General features: G+C 40.6%; 5 protein-coding genes and 1 long non-coding RNA gene across 8 annotated transcripts in view; 2 read left to right on the top strand and 4 right to left on the bottom strand.

The window, feature by feature from the left end:
* Positions 1-1,529, bottom strand: part of LOC138056966 (uncharacterized skeletal organic matrix protein 5-like) — a 39,046-nt gene extending 37,517 nt beyond the window's left edge. Inside the window, exon 1 of the mRNA XM_068902964.1 lies at positions 1,414-1,529. The gene's annotated coding sequence lies outside the window, so the exon portion shown is untranslated. The remainder of the gene's footprint in view (positions 1-1,413) is intronic.
* The window catches only part of LOC138056963 (carboxypeptidase A2-like), a 23,140-nt gene extending 14,210 nt beyond the window's left edge, over positions 1-8,930 (top strand). The window contains exons 8-11 of the mRNA XM_068902960.1: positions 58-160; positions 1,420-1,628; positions 4,975-5,062; positions 8,647-8,930. Of these exons, the coding sequence (XP_068759061.1) occupies positions 58-160; positions 1,420-1,628; positions 4,975-5,062; positions 8,647-8,828 (582 nt within the window). The 3' untranslated portion in view covers positions 8,829-8,930. The remainder of the gene's footprint in view (positions 1-57; positions 161-1,419; positions 1,629-4,974; positions 5,063-8,646) is intronic.
* On the bottom strand, positions 2,513-8,637 carry LOC138056969 (uncharacterized). Its single transcript, XR_011133553.1, has 3 exons — positions 8,432-8,637; positions 7,030-7,073; positions 2,513-2,613 (listed from the first exon to the last, which is right to left on the bottom strand). It is a non-coding gene; the product is annotated as an uncharacterized lncRNA (long non-coding RNA).
* A 4,622-nt stretch (positions 8,931-13,552) lies between the features above and the next one.
* On the top strand, positions 13,553-18,187 carry LOC138056981 (uncharacterized). Its single transcript, XM_068902988.1, has 2 exons — positions 13,553-13,837; positions 16,636-18,187. Exons 1-2 carry the CDS (start codon positions 13,621-13,623, stop codon positions 17,079-17,081), a joined length of 663 nt encoding a protein of 220 aa, XP_068759089.1. The 5' UTR covers positions 13,553-13,620; the 3' UTR covers positions 17,082-18,187.
* A 14-nt stretch (positions 18,188-18,201) lies between these two features.
* On the bottom strand, positions 18,202-19,217 carry LOC138055856 (uncharacterized). Its single transcript, XM_068901726.1, has 2 exons — positions 18,821-19,217; positions 18,202-18,206 (listed from the first exon to the last, which is right to left on the bottom strand). The coding sequence occupies exons 1-2, from the start codon at positions 19,215-19,217 to the stop codon at positions 18,202-18,204; spliced, it is 402 nt and encodes a 133-aa protein (XP_068757827.1).
* The window catches only part of LOC138056975 (monocarboxylate transporter 13-like), an 11,198-nt gene continuing 10,402 nt past the window's right edge, over positions 19,205-20,000 (bottom strand). For all 3 annotated transcript variants that reach the window (XM_068902983.1, XM_068902981.1, XM_068902982.1), the window contains one exon: positions 19,205-19,524. In XM_068902983.1, coding sequence (XP_068759084.1) covers positions 19,346-19,524 — 179 coding nt within the window. In that variant the 3' untranslated portion in view covers positions 19,205-19,345. The remainder of the gene's footprint in view (positions 19,525-20,000) is intronic.

A 20,000-nucleotide genomic window follows, 5' to 3' on the forward strand; every position in this document is an offset into this window, starting at 1 on the left:
TTTGACATCGGAACTGCAAACCTCTCTAACAAACAAAATTGTACTTTGGTTGAACAGCGCAGCCGCAGAAACAGATTTTGGAGAAAGACGCGCAAACCGAACTGGGGGAGTCGCTGTATTGGAACGGATCCAAACCGAAACTGGAATTACAAATGGGGGTGTGAGTGTTATTACATTAGGCCTCACCTGAAATAGTAACAGCAATACAAGCTAGTGCTTCTCTGTAGGGCTTCAGTTGTTCAACTGAAGGTGAAAAGTGCGATCTACCTTCTGAACAACCCTACCCAACGCTCAGCAATGGTTTAGGCGATGACAGACAGTCACCGTTTTTTAAAGAGTTGTCTCTTCGTCCGCAAGAAAATATTCCACACACAAACCCAGCAAGTTTCGCTCTCCTGTTCTTCATTCCGTTTCTAAGTGCTATCGAGTTTAAGCTAGATCATTATATTTTCTATTTTTACACTTTATTTCGCTGTTTCTTTAAAGCCATCTCGACTCGCTAATTCTTTAAAATGATGGTCAACTATGTCATCGCTCGCCACGATTATAGCTTCTACTATTTGTGAGTAGGTCGTTCCTCCAAGGCTTACTTTGGATCAGTTAAAATAGCTAAAATGGAAATGAGTGTCGACTGAATATTTTTAGATTTCTTGTTAGATGGCCTAAAAAAAGTAATTAAAATTGTTTTGTACATATAACGGATAAAAAAAAAAAACTCATATACTTTGCAGCTATTTACAACCTCTTGCTAAGTTCATTGAAAAGGTATAGCACGCAGTTCCATAGTGAACGTGTGCCTATCGTTTTTTAAACCAATCACATGAGGCGTTGTAATAGCTGCGTTTTACGCCAAATAACTAGCCAATTATAAGTTGATTATAGTAATTAGTTAATATCTGTGTCACTAGGAGATATTAACCACTCAAAAGCGATTATAGCGACTTAAGTTTAAGATCTACGACGCGGTCGACCAGGAGAACGCCACAAAACAAGAATATCATTGGTTAAAAGAGGAATAATAATCCCGCTGCACGTGCGACACGCATTCTATTGCAGTAATCTTCACAACAACAACGTGAAATCACCAAATTTGAGGTTTCAACTACAACGTGAGCGTAAAAATGTAATTGAAATCTTTCATTCTATATTTTTACGCAGAAACCGTTCGGGTACCCATATGATGAAACAATGGCCTGCAACCCGCAATAGGCCATTTCCGAGTTGCTGTTTGTCTCGGTTTCGAAGCGAGTCTTGGTGCTCAACTATTGTAAGGGAAATGAGTTTGATTTGCATAAGAATACGCAGCTCATTTCTATTTGAATGGCTATACACCAGGACTCGCTTTGAAACCGAGGCAATCGTTAACTCGGAAATGGGCTATTTACACCCTCCATTATAACCCTATTTTCTTACCTGCAGTTCCAGGAGCCAGCAGTAATCCTTGTGATGACGCTTTTCGGGGATCGCATGCATTTTCGGAAGTCGAAGTGCGCAACGTAGCGACGTTCTTGGGATCGTTGAGCGAGGAACGCAGAATCGCCGGCTATATGGACGTACACGCCTACAGTCAACTCTGGATGACACCCTGGGGCTACACAAGGCAGCCGACACGTGACCACACAGAGCTGGTAAGAAAAATTAGCTTGTTCACCGAAGAGACACATAATTGGCGAATCAATTCTCTATTTTCGAATTCCCCATAATACACTTTGTTTGCCCCCCAAATTTTGCATAAACTATTGTTTTCAAATGCTGTTGGGGACACTGCATATTCCCAAGAGCATTTGAAAACAATGGTTTATGCAAAATTTGGGGAGCAAACAAAGTGTATTATGGGAAATTCAAAAATAGAGAATAAGTCAATCAAGTTTATTCGAGTGTCCATGTATTCCGTTCATATAAGCTAATTGGCAACAATAAAATAAGGACTTGTGAAAAAACGATAGTTAAAATAACTGATAGCAAATAGAACTGAAAATAGAGCTTAATAAAACGGGATATATTCTCAAATATCATGATTTTATTTTCAGCGAATTAACGATTTCCAAATCATACAATTGGTATTTTTTATCAAATGTACGAGCGAAGTTCCTACGTCGTAGACTGAGTACCAATCAAAAAAAATCAACCTACATCAAATTTTGCTATTAGATAACAGTAAGAAAACGGAGTATTCAAGGAAAACGTCCTTGTACAAGAGTAAAAATGTTCCGCCGAGTTCTAGAATCTGACAGGGGACACAAGAGAGTAAAAGGCAACCGCTCTCTCCAATATATATTTATTCCTAAACATGCACCTACATCTTTTAAAGTCACTCCACTTAAAATTCTACCCAAAACTTTCGAATCGTATAGGCATTTTTTCCGTGTGGATTTACAAAAAAATTAATTGCTTCATATGTTCTGCGGAGGAAAACAATTGGTTCGCTAGCGTTTTCCGAGGGAACTATCATCTCGGGACATTCGACGCAATAGACTGATTAGATAACATCACAAACATTTCTGTTACTTACATATTCCTCCAGAGCATCCGAAAGGACTCTGCTTATTGACGGAATTCGATCGAAACGTCAGTCATGCACCATCGACATTCCATCTTAGGAGCAAACTAGGCCTGAGGATCAAAATCATGACACCAAAGTTTTGTCATTCCTTTGCTCATGCTAGACTCGCACAAGAGTTACAGTAAAGAGACTTTGGACAAAAATCAAAGCTCGAAATTTTAACAGTCAGGTGTTGAGCAAACACACTTTCAAAAGCTGAAGAAAAAACAGAAAGTGATTTTTTGATCATAGTAACACTTTAAGTTTTGAGATCACCGCAGTTATGAACGCTACTTTAGCGGCTGAGATTTTTTTGTCACCATTGGAAGAACTAGAACCGGAAGAAAAGCTGCCTGCTTATTACCGTAGATGCGTTGACGATACTCTCACCGTTTTCCCCCATATAACTACAGCTACACACGGACTTCCCAAACACCCTCAACCACGCCCATCCCGTTGTCAGTTTTGCCATGGAGATTGAAAAGGATGGAATACATATACATACATACATCTTTCTTTACCCTCGGATTTCTAGAGTAGCTTGGTGTAGCTAATATCTCCGAGCATTTACCCTCCCAACCATGATACACCACAGAAGACAGACCACAACACCGGGAACTACATGCCCTACTCTTTGCGACAAGTGTGCGGGTTCTTTTACGTCCCACAGGATTATGAACATTGAAGGGTTGTGAGACGGGACCTCCGGCTTATCGTCCTTATCCGAGAAGACTAGAGAGTCTAACCATTTGCAGATGTAATTACAAGGGCAGCACTTTCTCCTCAGTTATTTAAAGACCCTGAGTGCCGGTCCGACCGGAGTTGAACTCACGACCTCCCGCGTGACAGCCCGGTGCTCAACCAACTGAGCCACCGGGAATGCTTCCCTTTCTTGGCACCCACCAACTAAACCGCGCGCCCAAAATCAAGACTAAGGTCTACGTGAATCCTACCAGTACTGGTCTACTTTTCCACTACTATAGTCACGTCGACAACCGATACAAACGAGGCTTATTAACAACTATGCTTGATCGCGCGTACCGTTTGTCCTCATCTTGGACCTATTTCTAATACGAGTGTGAACGCTTTAAGTCACTGTTCTCACGTTTGAAGTACCCCCAACACCTTCCAAAATTGGCCAAAACCTCCAAGAATGCGAAACCAAACCACAGCTGTTTAATCGACAGTGCATTGTGTAGCTATGTTGGCTACACACGTGGCCATCTACATACACGCGTGGATGGCCACACAATTACGTCATCTTCTGTACGCAAGCATTTTGATCAACACCACGTGGGTGCTGTCCCTGAGGACCTCCTCAGCTGCTTTACAGTGTTGAAAAAATCATGAACACGGCTGAACGTGCAAACAGATTCAATCCGTGCTAAAGTCTTTGTCCAGCTCTTCTGCAAATTTGGAGTATTTTATATCTGTTATGAACTCGCATGTTCATTTCCAACTCCTTGATAATAACGTCATGAGGTCGCCGAAACGTCCGAAATTTAACATTTTATCGCTAGTTTTTACATGTCTATGTTTAACAAAAGGGAAGCCTAAAAAATTCAGTCTTAAACAGGATTCGAATCCACGCCCTGTGCGATATCGGTTCAGTACTAGTGCTCCACCAATGGGCCATTTCCCAGTTCACGTCTGCCTCTTTAAAGGGAGTCTAAGTGCGAAGTTTTTCATACGAAAATTAGTTTTCATTCATATGTAAAGTAGAACTAATTGCACTTAGCACTTAGACGCGCTTTGAAGAGGAGGCAGACATGAACTCGGAAATAGCTTATTGTGTTATCAAGCCCACTGTGAGCTGGTCATTTTTTGTGAGTACGTAACTCAACCTGTCAATGATATAGTGAAAGAACCATCGTTACTGCTTAAGTAGAATTCAAAACTGCGATGATCTCAAAACTTAACTTGTTTCATTCCCGCAGTTTCAATGCATGTATTTAATACATTGTTCTTTCACTACATAACAGAGAAAACAAGGAATAAAAAGGCACGTCCAATTACAACAAATTACAAGTGGCCTTTTTCTTGAAGTGCTATCGCAAGAAACCTTAGTAAGATTTAAGATGGCAATTGAGTTGTTTCGGAAATTAAAGAAAACCGACCTCCGTTTTCAATGACTTTCCGCCGGCGCAGTGGTGAGGTCACTCGCCTCCCACCAATGTGCCCAGGGTTCGATTCCCAGATCCGGCGTCATAATTATGTGGGTTGAGTTAGTTGGTTCTCTACTCTGCACCGAGAGGTTTTTCTTCGGGTACTCGGGTTTTCCTCTTACTCCTCAAAAACCAACATTTGACTTGATTTGCGTTAATTGTTAATTTCAGTTTACAGTGTCCCCAATAAGCGCTTCAGCGCTTGAACGACTGGACGATATGGTTCCTTTCCTTTTCCTTCCTTATGTTTGTATGTCATCTTTTTAGATGCGAGTGAGTAAAAAGGCTGTTGAAGCGATCAGAAAAGCTGGTTATGGGACTAGCTACAGATACGGACCATCCTCTGTTATCATTTGTAAGTCAACTGATAGACCATTAAACAGTTATTTGACATATAGCCGGTGAGCTACCTGGCCTTTATATACAAATGTGGCTGAAATTGGCCTTTTAGTGCAAACCTCACTGCTTTTCTCCTGTAAATCAAGACTTCTCTCTTTTGCTCTAAATCGTTGAAACGGATGCGTGCATGTACGTTCACTTTCAAAATGGCGAGCATTCGGTGTTGAAGCAGCGGGCGTCCGTTAACCAACGTTCAACTGACGTTAGAGCAAAAGACAGACTACAGACTGCTCGCAGTCTACTGGCCTATTTTAGCGAATGCCGCACTCTTTGTCTGGGGTAATAATTGATGGAGCCATAATTTTTTAGTGATATATGTAATTGTACTTGTATAGATAGCTCTTCTTTTTTTCAAGGGAGTCTTTTAAGGTTTTAGGTTTAAACGACTGTTTACATGACTCTTGAAAGAGAATTGATGATGAAGGGACTCCTAAGTTAGGAGAAAACGATAATGATGATGATAATGATAATGATAATGATGACGACGACGATCACAATGACATCGATGGTGTTTTAAATCGGAAATGTACTGTGGGCCTTACAAAAGAAAGGTCACCACTGACACTCCCTCAGGCCAGGTCACCAAACACACAACTATTCTAAGTAAATCCTAATATGACATCTTGGTGAAATTTATAGTACATACTGGCCACAAAAAGTTCAATACAAATTTTTCAGTTCTTTTTTACATTGTATGTCAGTGACATACTTAATGACATTTCAGAGCTCGACCCTTTAAACAGGAAAAGTGTAATAATTTCATTCATGCACATATGAACTTGTTATAGAGTGTTTTCACGTGACGTCACGACAGTCGTGTTTGGTGTACCTAAACAATGGAAGGTAGAGACTTGTTTCCATATCTCAAAGTGCCCTTGGACGTGAGGGGCCTGGGGTGGCAGTAGGAGGTGAAGGGTGCAATAGCTGAAACAACCCAAACCTTTACAAAATGCTAACCTTAAGCCTAAACAATATGCTTTAGATAATGTTTAGGCCTAAGAATAGCAGTTTTGTATGTGTTTGGGTTGTTTCAGTTTTGTTGTTCCAGGCCCCTTTGAGATATGGAAACAAGTCTTTACCACAATGGAAGGGTGGCCATGTTGGTGTATCCAACTAATCCTCCGGGAATTGAGTTCTATTATCATGCAAACGTTTTCTTTTGTTTCGGTGGAAAAACAAGCTTACTGATCACGTGAGTGAAAACCGTCAGGAGCCCATCTGGAGCGTTCCACCTCCCTACAGCGTCTGTGAAACGGCGTTTTCACAAGTAGGTTTATTTTTAGACTAGCCCTTCCCGCGAATTAGGTAAAAAAACTAAGGCAGTTCCGGTTCGGTGACCCTATGACGTCAGCTTAATTTCTTGTAATTGGTCACCGGGCTCCTGCGGGAGTCTCATTCGCGGGAAATTCAATCTAAAAATAAATCCGTCTGTGAAAACGCCGTTACACGAACACAGTAGAGTTGTAGGCTCCGGGTCATGGGTTCCTGAAACCATCTATAATCCTGACAGGGGACCCAGGGGAATTCAGCCAAGCCAAGTGTTTGTGGTGCCAGAGAGATCATTTAAAGTGCCTTTTTGTTAGGCTAAATATTCCATAACAATCTACTAAACAAGTCTTGGGGTTATACTACGCTTTTGCTTTTGTCTATAGGGGGCAGATACAGTAATTGTTTTATCCATTATCCCGATCCCTTACGTTGCAACTATTATCACTGAGCCATAGACCGAATGCATGATTAGACTCACTCGCCTCGTTTGCATGTACAAAATACAAAAGAAATAGTGCTTGAGAGCGAGGATAGTGACTCTAATTAGCACATAAACAAAAGAATACATTTTTGGCCGCCATTTATGCATTCGGTCTATAAAAATTTTATAATTTTATTATGCAAGAACGTTAACATCAGTGAAAATATGCCAACCTTAATGATTCCAACAAAAAGCCTTCTTCGTATCTCCTTTAAATCTAATTGGCAAATTTACAAAGCATAATTTATTTCAACTTCCACAACTTTTTTCACCGAATCAAGCAAATCAAGTACAAGGATAACGTATGTAAAATTACTAAGCAGTGCAAAAACAAAACCAGTACTGCCTAACAGTTCCAGTCCAAAGGGTAATTAATTGAGATCATGATTTTTTGTGTACTCCCTGCCTCTGGGGACTAAAATGGAGTGAAAATAAATGAAAGTCCCTGCAGGTTCTAGCTAGAGCCCTGCTTGGAAAGGGGGGTGGGGGGCCAGTGGAAGTTGCTTTGACTGGTGTATATCACTCAAGTGTATTGTAAATGGGTTTAGTTTCAGTTGTTAAGTGGATGCAAGACTTGGGTTTCCTCCAAACTTGATGATTCTGAAGTTCAGGATCAGTAGTAATATTCAATACGAAAGTCTATCGTCTATCAGAGACAATTGCTGAAAATTGTCCAGATAAATGAAAGGATCGTTTCTCTCTTTCGTCTTTAACCCACACTTCAAATATCGACATTTCTTTCATCGCATCTTTTCACAGGAACACATGGGCCCCACAAATTAGCCAGTGTCAAAAATACCACAGTACTCTTTGTTTATCCCTACAAAACTTTGCATTAAGCATTGTTTTTATTTTATCTTGGGACTTACAAAATGGTCTCAAGAGAAACTGGAAACAATGCTTATGCAAAATTTTGGAGGGACAAACAGAGAGTATTATGGTATTTTTGATATTGGCTACTTGATGTTCTCCCATCTGTGTGGCTTCATAGCTCAGTTGGTAGAGCGTTGTAGAGGTTGCATTGCATCATAGAGGTCATGGCTTCGAATTCCGTTAGAGCCACCTGAATTTCTCAGGTGTCTATAACAGACAGTATGTTTTTGGCTTAAAATTGTCCAGATAATAAGCGTGAGGATAATTTCTCTCTTTCATCAATAACCTGCACTTCAAATATCTACATTTCTTTCAAAAACGATCCATAACATGACAAATATTCGCCTCGTTGAAGCCTTCCCTCCCCTCTCCCCCACCCCACCCCTGCAATTAAAAATTACGTTACACAGGCAGGAACGCCAAGTTTTAGTAGCAAATCGTTTCCCCATCTCTAGCGCAAACAAGATTTGACGTCCGGGGGCCGGTTGCTCAAAGCCTGGTTGGCGCTAACCGTTTGTTAAGAGGTATCAAAACCGATAGGTTTCCATGATCGTATTTAACGTTGGTTAGTGCTAAGCTTGGTTGCAGCGACCCGAGGAGTTCATAACACCGAACGAACCGTTTTGCAAATATAGACCGCTTTGATTCCCTGCATAAAACCAAATTAAATGGAACTAGAATGAACGAAAAATCAATACTCACCTATTTCGAGGGTCCCTACCACACAGAAGTCTCGCAAACTCTTTAAAACGCGTTCTCAACAACACCATGTGCTTTTGTCTTGTCGATGCAGACAACGCCTACAAGCATTGTCAGCGGACAGTTGCCCTTGTCATAAATTGATCAATGAAACGTCCCATGCAGTAAGGTGAACATTACTTGTTGCATCGCCAAACTTTTAATTTTGATCTTTGCAGATCAGAATTCTGGAGGAAGCAAGGACTACACTTACGGTGTTTTGAAAATCAAATATTCCTTCGCTCTCGAGTTGAGGGATCAAGGGCGTTACGGATTTCTTCTGCCAGCCAATCAAATAATTCCTACTGCAATGGAGACCTTCGAGGGAATCAAGGCTATGGCGAAAGAAATGAAACTCTAGTTCAGTTAACAGACATCAAGAGTTAATGGATATTTTGGAAATCAATATCTATTTTAAATCAGATGCATGATATTATTAAAATAAACAAGCTAGGCGACTGAACTACTTAATTGTTTGTTAGATATCGACTGTTTCTTCATTAAGAAAACCGTTTATTTGTACAGAACGTGAAAATGGATCCATCATGTTTTGATAAGATGAAACTGCTTTGGTATGTCTTATTCTGGAGCGAGTGACAAGAGCCATGGTTACCAAAAAATATTTGACAGTCAAAAAGGATCGCAACATAAAAGGGAACCCAACGAGAAACTTAAGCGCGAGAGGCCTTTGAGGGACATTTGTAGGTTCCTTGCAACGTATAAATAATGACTGTCTAAAGAGATGCTTTTATCGCCTAGAAGAATATGATCTGCTCGGATATCTTAGGTAAAAATTGAATGAATTGTCCGAAGATTTTAAGGAATGATATCTTCATTTCAGAAATTTCAAGCCAAACGTTACCTTCTAGGAACTTCCCCGCAAACCATTTTCTCATCGGAAACCGCTAGGTGACCTTTTCAAGTGCCAAAAGTTGCAAGAATATCCCTTCCGAAAACGTATCACCCCCAATCGTTCTCAAGTTCTTTTGATATCCGGTAAAAGTTCTAGGAGGGGCTTTTTGGTCTTCCCTCTAAGAATCATCTCCCAGGTCTTCTTAAGATTTAACGTCATTCGATTCTCTGTAGCCCAGTGTGGGATGTTATTAACCTCTGCTTGCGATTCATCAACTGCGCTAAAGGTAATATCATCAGCGTACTTCACAAGAAGATTATTGCGTGGATTTGCACCTGTGTGATATCGTTCATAATTATATAGAATAAGTTCCTTGTGGTACCCTACCATTAATATCAACATACTTTGTGGTTACTCCGTCAACGACTTCCCTTTGCTTTCGGTCACTAAGGAAGCTTAGCATCCAATTGGTGATGTAAGGATCAAGATCACAAAACTTAAGCTTATCACGCACTATTTGATGTGAGACCGAATCAAACGCTTTACTGAAGTCAAAAGAAAGAACCTTGACAAAGTCGGTGCCTTTGTCAAGCCAGTTTAGCCAGTGATGTTGACATTTAAAAAGGGCCATGGTGGTATTATGTCCTTCTTTGTGAGCAAACTGGTCAGATTTAAACTTTGACTTCAGTGCAGAGGATAACTCTTGCTTGCAGACAACCCGTTCAAATATTTGAAATAAGGTTTATTTTTTGGGTGTCAATTTTTGGATTATGGCCGTTGCCATGGCAACATCACATCAAATGACAGGCAGATATATTCCTATTTTTGGCATAAATTCCTTTATATTTATACTTTCCTTCGGTGGATTTTTTGTATTCTTTGCCACATTATGTAAATGATATTTCCTGACATTTTGAACTGGTAAAAATTCAAGGTCTCTCAGACGGTTTTTCCAATATTCTGTAATTTGTCATTTTTTCTAAATATATTCGATTAGCTCTGACAGATTTTAACAAATTTAGGGTATTTGATAGGAACTGTATGTGGTTACAACTGAGCCAATTTTTAAAAAACTTTACCAAAGGGAACGCGAGAAAATTAGCAGTTAATTTTACAGATTTGGTCGCTTTTCGTCACGAAAATCGGAAAAACACGCGCGATTTGGGCTTTGCACGCCATACTAGTGCCCAGCTTGCGCGCGCTCCTAAAACTCTGGGGAGCCTCCTTAAGGGAACTATTGAAGATCTTCGTAATAATTGGAGCGAGGTGAGAAGCATATATATACATATACATACATACTTAATTGACCGCTCCCCATAGGGGCTTTTCAGGGCCAATGAAACACAACGAAACGACGTAACAGAACAACGATAACTGTTAAGAATCCCAACCGGCCGGAGGCAAACCAGTTGGCTATTTACAAGTACAGCTGGCAAGTTAAACCAGGGACAACCAGGATCAAATTGAACGAGTGGTCAGAGCGGGTCTTGAACCCGGGATCTCCGCATCTCAAGGCTAGCGCCCTAACCACTGGGCCACACTGCCTCCATAGTCCCTTCAGAGCCAATATGGGAGTTCATCGGGTCCAGATGAAGTTCTCTTTTGATGTACAAGGAGATTTCTGACTGAGTGATCACGACAAGTTATGGGCAATGTATCATCGCCGGTCGTCTAATTTTTAGCTGTTAAACAGGATCGGGCGAATTGTCGGCGAGTTATCGGTGAAGTATCGATGAACTGAAAGCTATTATCGGCCGACATAAATCTTGACCGATTCATCGACCGCCCATTTTCCGACTGTCCATCGACTATCGACCGATATGTCGACCGACTGTCGACCGTCGAAGCTTGATCAGACTAAACACCTTTTGCAGCAAGGTAAGCTCACCTTCACCTCTCCACCGTTCGGGCTTATCTAGTTTTACTTCGAGCTGTTCCCTTTCGGCTGGATCATAAAGGAAACGTTTTTACTGCCTAGCTAGTCATTGATGCATGCTTTTTTCCTCGTGTTTCAGTTAACAAGTTTAACAAGTTGTTGTTTGTATTCTCCTTTGTTTCCTTACCATATATTAACTGGGACCTCCAACAATCTGAAGGTTGGAGATGGGATATGAACAAATAAACTCAAAGCACTGCTATCAGTATTGTGCTACTTACTGCAAGCAATGAACTAATTTAGGGGTGGGATAAGCCGCAGAAATCCTTATCAACGTATTTTACTCAAGAAAATAGACCCATAAATTTCTGACGTTTTACTTTGGACGACAAATTTTGTTGGCTTTATTAAAGGTGAGGCCGTGAGACTGCTTACATCTGCTTAGGACTAACTCTTCAAAAATAACATTTGAAGCAGTCTTAATTGTACGTTTTTTCGAGTGGATCTTTGTTTTCGAGGTCTTCCTTTTCGAGGTCTTCGGTCTTAGGTCTTCGTTTTCGGCGTCTTCGTTTTTATACTACCTTTCAAATCCCGATGTCACTTAACAGCCGCACCGGAAAAGAACTGGGTGAAACATGAAAATAAACAGGTCTGTTCCAAACGTGCATGAATTGCCACAAATGAGCCCCAAAATCGGCAAGAATGAAGCAGTTTCTATTTCCAAAACGAAGGAATTACCTGGTGACAAATATCTTCGACATTTCGAAAAGAACCTAAAGTCAGGAAGCAGACACACTTCGAAAACAGGATCCGTATGAAGGTAAGCAATTCTAAACCTTTCATATGATTTCCATGTGTGATTGACAGAATGGAAAGAGTAACGTGGCCCCTGGGTGCGCCGTGCGGTGCCAGGAAGAAAATATGATTTTCGTCTCATTTTAACGCTTGAGGCCACGCAGCAATAAAGGCCATTAAATTGTGCAGTCCATATTTTACAGAAGTCGGGTGTTTTGCCCAATTTTACAGAATAACTCGTTTTTCACCCTCCAAAAATGGTACAGTATTAGGTGCTTTGTTTGAGATTTTTCACCACTTGTCAAGGGACAACGTGGTCGGTTTCCAGGTATGCCCAATTACCCTGACAACAAAGGCTTTTACCGGAAAACCGAATACCGGATCGACCCCAGAGTTTTCTTTCCCAGAGATGTTTCTCCCGCACGAACATGGTAGTCTGCTTACGAAACTTGTAATGTTTGAAATTATATTCTCAATCTAACAACAATAGTTGGGTGAAGGTACAGTATTCTTGTTTAAAGCATCTGGTTTTTGAATCCGAAACGAGTAGGAAACGTAGGTATGTAGTTCAAATTCCAGAATAGGTCGCACGCTTGAGGCCACGCAATAAAGGCAATTATTGTGCAGTCAATATTTTACAGCAGGCGGGTGTTTTACCCAATTTTACAGAATAATTTCGTTTTTCGCCCTCCGAAATGGTGCAGTAATCTGTTCTTTCTTTCGACCTATCACGCAGTTAACTAGGATGTCACGCAACGCTCACCACCAGACATACACATATACTGTTGCGTAGAATACTAGCATTCCCGGTGTTATTATTAACTATTATTTAATTATTAATTTATTATTTCTACTTCATTTTTAACTTTAATATTTATTTATATTTATATTACTTTGTTTATATTTATATATTTTTATTTTTATTATATTTATTTATTTTTATTTTTATTATATTTTCTATTTTAATAGTTCTTTTATAATTTAATTATTGCTTTATTATATTTTTTTTTTGGACCCTCGACAGTTACCCTCATCCTCGACACGTAACCCTCTACCCTCGACGCTCGACCAAAAGGCAGACTCCTTGTGATGAAGAGAGGATGGATGTTAAGACAATTCGACACATTTATATTTTTGTCACATTTCTCTTTGGAGTAATTTTTTAGCTGTTTTTTTCTGCAGCTTCTTATCACCGAATAAAAGAAGTAAAAATATGAACTGGGGAAATGGTACTGTAATTAAAGTTTATCAGTAATGATTCTATCCGGAATTATTGATATCTTCAAGTGTCGTTTCAAACTTCTGGAAGGAGAAATTCTATTTTCAACATTTTACTTCTTGGGTGAAAAAGTACATGCTACCGCCCTGCTTTCATTCCTTCAGCGCGGTCGCTTTGAAAAATACAAACAACAGACCTGCATATTTGTGTTGATCGATTGCATTGATGAAACAAGAGGTATTATTGGTCGAGTCGCATGACACACTTCCAGAAAAATGGAACTGTGGCTGTGATTGGCTCAATCCGAGAAAGGAATGTGGTTTCAACCTGTAGAGGGAGCGGTGCGTGACATCCCGAAAGACGACTGCGAAGGAGACTATCATTCCCGAGGTCAGTCACAATCAGCCAAAATGAGGGTTTCTCGTGGTTTCCTCGGAATTTTGTTTCTTGGGGTTGTTTCCCAGGGATTATATTCTCTGACCATTCCCGTAAACTCTTCCGGGGGAAAAGCAGTTGTTTTTCAATGCAACACAAACGCCTTGGAGAAAAAGGTGGATTATCTTATTTCAAAGATCAACAAGACATTGCCTTCTCCAAAGACGCCTCCTGCTCCTCAACAAACACCAGGTATTTACTCAAACCATTCTTGGTAACAACCTTAATTGCAACATGTACGTATTCTTTAAGCGAAGTACTAGCTTACGTCTAACAGTGTTGGATCATTCGCTCTCTACCATGCACAACCCAATTTCCATTTTTTCTTTCTTGTAGCGCCATCGTTTGAAGAATGATCATAATAATAAAACCTCGTATTCAAATAAGCGGCCGGGTATTCTGCAGTTGAGCTTTTTTTTTGCCTGGTGTGACATATTCGGCTTATCCAGCGATATGTCAGTTCGTGCACAGAACAGCTTCGCAAACACGATCACGTCATGTTGTTCTTTAATACATTTAGCTCACTATAAGATATTCTTTACTTTCGATTTGCTGACTGGCTGGCTATTTCCAATTTATCCAGCCAAGATTGTTTCATCACTGGTCAATATCTGAGTTCGGCGGTTTCTTGAAGCTTTCTGGGGGAGTTGCCCAATATACAAGGAAAAACGGAAAGGGGCGTGCTCGAAATAATAAACCATTTCATAAATTCCATGAAATTGAAAGCAGGCTGTGTGCACTGATGATGCATCACAGGATGAGAATACAGGCAATACCTGTGAGCATACCAGTTGCAACTACTCAGGAAGTAAACTAAATCTGATAGAAATCTTTTCTAGTCGGCCAACAATATTGCTCTTCTTAACAACTGAAGCCATCAATCGAACCCGGGGGGGGGACTCCCATATGAAACAGACGGGGATGCTCGTCGTCTCGCTTAGGGGTGTAAATTTTGGATTTTGGTCTCACTTAGGGTGTTCCGGGCAAAGTGCCAATATTTTAAGCCGCCAAGGTCTCGTTTAGGGTTCCGCAAAGAAACACACAGAATTACGCGAAGAGAAACAGAAGTCAAATTTTCTTTTTAACTTGTTTTTAGGGGTCAAAATTTGCTTAAGCCACGCCCAGATTGGTATCCTTTAGGGGTCACTAAAAGCTTGAGCCACGCCTAGATGGTCTCCTTTAGGGGTTAAATTCAAAATTTCCGACGAGTATCCCCGTCTGTTCCAAATGGGAGTCCCCCCCCCCCCCCGGGCAATCGAAGTACTGTCTATTTCACAACACAGAGTTGGCGTACGTCATTGTACGTAAATGACCCAGGAGGTGACAGAAACAGTAAAGTTGCTACAGCTCATTTCGGTGGCGAGAAGATACTTTTCAAAAATATCCAAAAACAGAAAACGTATCACTGACAAGGGTTTACGGGCAACCCTAAAACCCGGAATCCGGAATCCGGAACCACAGGTCATTGTTTTAGCAATACAGAGAGTAAAAACTATCCTAAACATTCATAAAAGCTAACCTTAGGCCTAAGGTTAGCTTTTATGAATGTTTAGGATAGTTTTTACTCTTTGTATTAGTAAAACAAAGACCTGGGATTCCGGGTTTTAGGGTTGCCCGAGTTTTACTGCTCGGTGAAGTTATGTCAGAATGCAGACAGTTGATAGAAAAGAAACCGTCAATTCCCGGCTTAAATTTCAGGATTAAGACGAAACAAAAAATAAGTAAAGTGATAACGAACATGTAGCGAACACAAGTAACCGATTTTATATGGAATCTAATCTGCAGTCCTTGTTTTATACTGACCGGTTTGAAATATACCTTGCTCTCGCCCAACTTTGCCTTTTTTGCCTGGAGGCCTTGATGTTTGAACACTTGAGATTGCGGAAGGTCTCGGTCGTTGTGAATAGGGGGAAAAAAGAGCTTGGAAGTTCTCTAATACCCTTCTCGATTGCCAAGATTCTCCGTCATGATCTCGACGAGCTAGGGGTGCACGTGGGCATTTTGATTTAACTTTTATGGCGCGAATTGAACGCAATCCTCTGTACCTTGTTGATTTCTTTGTTGGTTTTAATATGATGTATAGTTTGACCCTATACAAAAAATAGCGGCGCAACAATTTCATTTTTCCGCGGACACCTCATTTTCCTTTACCGAGACCTTAAGTTTCTCAAATATAGGGTCAATAAGAGCAAAATCTTGGACAGAATTTTATGAAACGATTCGCATCATTTCTCCATCACTTCTTTTTGGTGAAGAAAAAATGTCTACATTGTTCCCTTTCCCTCTTGGCCGTTCGCTCAACAAATACAAGAGACGTTATATATAGATTACTTCATATGGTTTGTGAGTGCGTACGATTTTGACTCGCGAGTTGTGAAGGATCGCGTAAACGAACGAGTGAGCGAAGCGAACGAGTGAGTTTAACGATCCTTCACAACGAGTGAGTAATAAAAATCGTACAAACGAGCCAACCATGAAGTGATTTGTGTATTCATGGTATAAGTACAGAGATCATAAAGTTAACGAGGTAAGTGTTAATCGAGACGCTATCAAACCACCGATCGTGAACAAAAGCCCCAAACAAATAGCAAAATATTTTATAAATAAAAGAAATCTTTACCTTCCATACCTCGCTTGAGTACTTCTAAAACTTTTAAGATCTTCTGAAGTATTTTGTGGAGTAAACTAAGCAATAAAAGATCAAAAACTTTGAAAACCATACACCAGTCGGCCGCCATGTTTACAAATTTTACTCGCGCTGTCGGTGCACAGGCCACTCGCGCCAAAGTTCAACATAATATTAGCCAATCAAAAGGCTGATACGACAGTTCTTCACTAGTAAAAAAAGATGGTCCGGCCAATCAAAAGGCCGATACGACATTTTTTCACTAGTGAATACAAGTTATGTCATTTTTATTTCATCACGGAAATGTACGTTATCTCTATACTTATGTAATAAAACCGGTTATGTTGTTGTTGTTTTTCATTAGGTCGCTATGGTTACTCGGTAAGAGAAGGGGACTGTCCAGGCAATGACCTGACCAACCTTTACCGAGATAACATCAGTTTGAGGGAGTGTGCTGAGATTTGTTCCTCATCCGACAAGTGTAACGCCTTCATGTTTCACGACAACAACGAATGTTACCCAAAAACGAAGACTTGTGCTACAACGAGAAAGACCACACACAATTCTAATGTATTCTACGATAAAGTTCCGGCTGGTTACGCTATGCGACCAGGAGACTGTCCAGGGAACGACATTTGGTCCATATACGGCTTCGTTTCCTTGGCAGAGTGCGCTCGGCGCTGCAGTAGCAATACCGCCTGCATTTCGTTTATGTTCTACGATGGTCGTGAATGCTATCCGAAAACCAAGACCTGTTCCATCACCACCAAGTCTAACCCGAAGAACTTTTTCTATGCAAAGATAGCATAGTTTCTTAAAATGCGCAAACAAGAGGATAGATTGATCGCGAAAGAAGACAAAAAATGCTTCTGTAATATGATTCAAAATATTGTAATCATCACCAAACGTTGATTAAACAGTAGGGAACAAATTTAGAAAAACATAAAATAGGGCTGCAATTATAAATTTCAATGATCTTGTTGATCTTGTTAGTTGCCACTTCACGTTGTCATGTCAGGAATAAAAGCATTAGAGCATTAACAGATGGTTTGATTTGTAATCTAAGCTGAAAAGATGAATTTTCAGATTTTTCTTTCTTTCTGGTACTTTATGCAGATCATAATAATCAAGCGATCAATAGACCTCTTTCATAATGGCGGCCAAATAAAATATTCTTTTGTTTTAATGCTAATAATAATTTAATCACTTTCACCACAACAGAGAAACAAGATGTGGTGGGGGTCGCAAAACAGAGTGAGGCTCCAAATTAAGTGCGCCCTTTTTACCCTCCCAACCATGATATAGCACAGAAGACAGACCACAACACCGGCAACTACATGCCCTACTCTTTACGAAAAGTGTGTGGGTTCTTTTACGTCCCACAGGATTATGAACATTGAAGGGTTGTGACACGGGGCCTACGGTTTATCGTCCTTATCCGAGAAGACTAGAGAGTCTAACCATTTGCAGATGTAATTACAAAGGCAGCACTTTCTCCTCAGTTATTTAAAGAACCTGAGTGTTGGTCCGGCCGGAGTTGAACTCACGACCTCCCGCGTGACAGCCCCGTTCTCAACCAACTGAGCCACCGGTGCGCGTAGCCTCGCTACGACGAGAAAATTTCAAACGAATTTTTGTTTCAAAGTGAGGGCAGTAGGTCTAATCAACATAAAGACAAAAGAATGTAAAAGTGGTCGCCATTTATGAAAGTGGTCTATACCTTTTCTGTTTTAATAACTACAAAGATCAACAAAGAGTAATCAACAAGTAATCCCTATACACTACCACAACGCCACCGTAAAATGTTCAAATGACGCCTTGTGCAAAAGCATGCATGCCTTGACCACAGAAGCCAAGAATTTCTTGTGTCAGATTTATCCTGGAACGAACACCTCCTCCCCCCGCTGGGTTCTTGATTTGGAAATATTACCTAACCTACAAGTTGATGTAAAAAATATGCATTACGCATAATTTGTAAGTTGCTGCTGGGCAAGTGACTTCGTCTTTAAATCAAATTGAATTTTCATGTATTGCAAACTCCATTTTTTGACGAATCACTCCAACCTCGTTCCCAGGGCTTTTCTCCGCCGAGAAAAGCCCTGGGAACGAGGTTGGAATCACTCTATTCACAACCTTGATAGTAAAACGTGATTTAATGTAACACGTTCTCTTTATAAAATAGAGGATATTACATAGTCGCGTGGGGATAGGAATTTTATCTTCGAGTGCTGATTGTATCTCTCGCCAGTAAGCGCATGTCCAGATTAAAAACAACTTGTTTCATTCATTTTCGAATGACGAAGTGGTCACTGTCAGCAGAGCATCATCGTCATCATCATCATCATAATCACCGTAAACATCATCAACATCGTCATCGTCGTCAGCGTCATTATCATCATCATCATCACCGTAAACATCATCAACATCGTCATCGTCATCATCATCACCGTCGTCATCGTCATCATCATCATCATTACCATAAACATCATCAACATCGTCATCGTCATCGTCATCATCATCATAGTCGTAATCGTCATCATCATCATCACCGTAAACATCATCAACATCGTCATCATCGTCCTCGTCGTCAGCTTCGTCGTCATCATCATCATCATCATCATCATCATCATCATCACCGTAAACATCATCATCATCGTCATCATAATCATCATCATCATCGTAAACATCATCAACATCGTCATCGTCATCATCACCATCCTCACCGTAAACATCATCATCATCGTCATCGTCATCATCAGCATCATCACCGTAAACATCATCAACATCGTCATCGTCATTATCATCATCATCTTTATAGTCGCCGTCGTCGTCATCATCATCATCATCATACTCATGTTCTGAAGGCTTCCATTGACGCAACGGTGATACGATGACGTAAAGATAGAATTCAACAGTCGTTAGGAGCTCACGGCCACGACCAGGCATTGCCGCAACATGACGGAAAATTCTATTTTTCCACTGAAGCAATTCCTTACGTCAGCCACCGCCGTTTCCGATTCACATTCTCAACTACTTCCAACTCTTCATTCCACGCAACGTAATTAAACGTGACTTCAAACCGCTGTGCATTTTTCCACAACTATCAACTCTTCAAACTCCTTCCCGGTGCTTTTGGTTTGTGGTTTGAGCTTAAGAAAAGGAATAAGGAATATGACCGAAGCTCCAAGAAGAACCACAATTCCTGTCACATAAAACGCAGGTACGTAAGATCCCACTTCATCAGCTAAAACACCTAAAAAAGTAAGGTACATATTATCATAGGAGACAGGGCGGCCCAGTGGTAAGGGCGCTTGCCTTGAGATCCGGAGATCCCGGTGTCAAGACCCGTTCTGACACCAGTTGAATTAAATCCTAGTAGTTCCTGCTTCAACTTCCTGGGTGCATTTGTAGATGGGTGAATAATCGTTATGGAGGAGTGATCAAGTAAGCAAGTAAGTAAGTTATTTGTAGCATGTAGTCGGTATGTACAACGCGGTTTTGCTCTCTCAGAATAGACGAGTACTAACCTTTTACAAACCGAGCCACCGTATTGCTCCGAGGTCACCGAGGACCAATATTCCTCGTACTGGGGGATATTGGACCAACATTGGTCACCAAGGACCACTATTCCTCAGTACGATCCCGAGTAAGTGAGGTTAATGACCTGTTTATTATATGGCATCGTTTCGTTGAGCGAATGGACACGTCACCGCTTGTGAATGTTCATAA

This window comes from Montipora capricornis, chromosome 7 (assembly GCF_036669925.1).
Source record: "Montipora capricornis isolate CH-2021 chromosome 7, ASM3666992v2, whole genome shotgun sequence".
NCBI lineage: Eukaryota > Metazoa > Cnidaria > Anthozoa > Scleractinia > Acroporidae > Montipora > Montipora capricornis.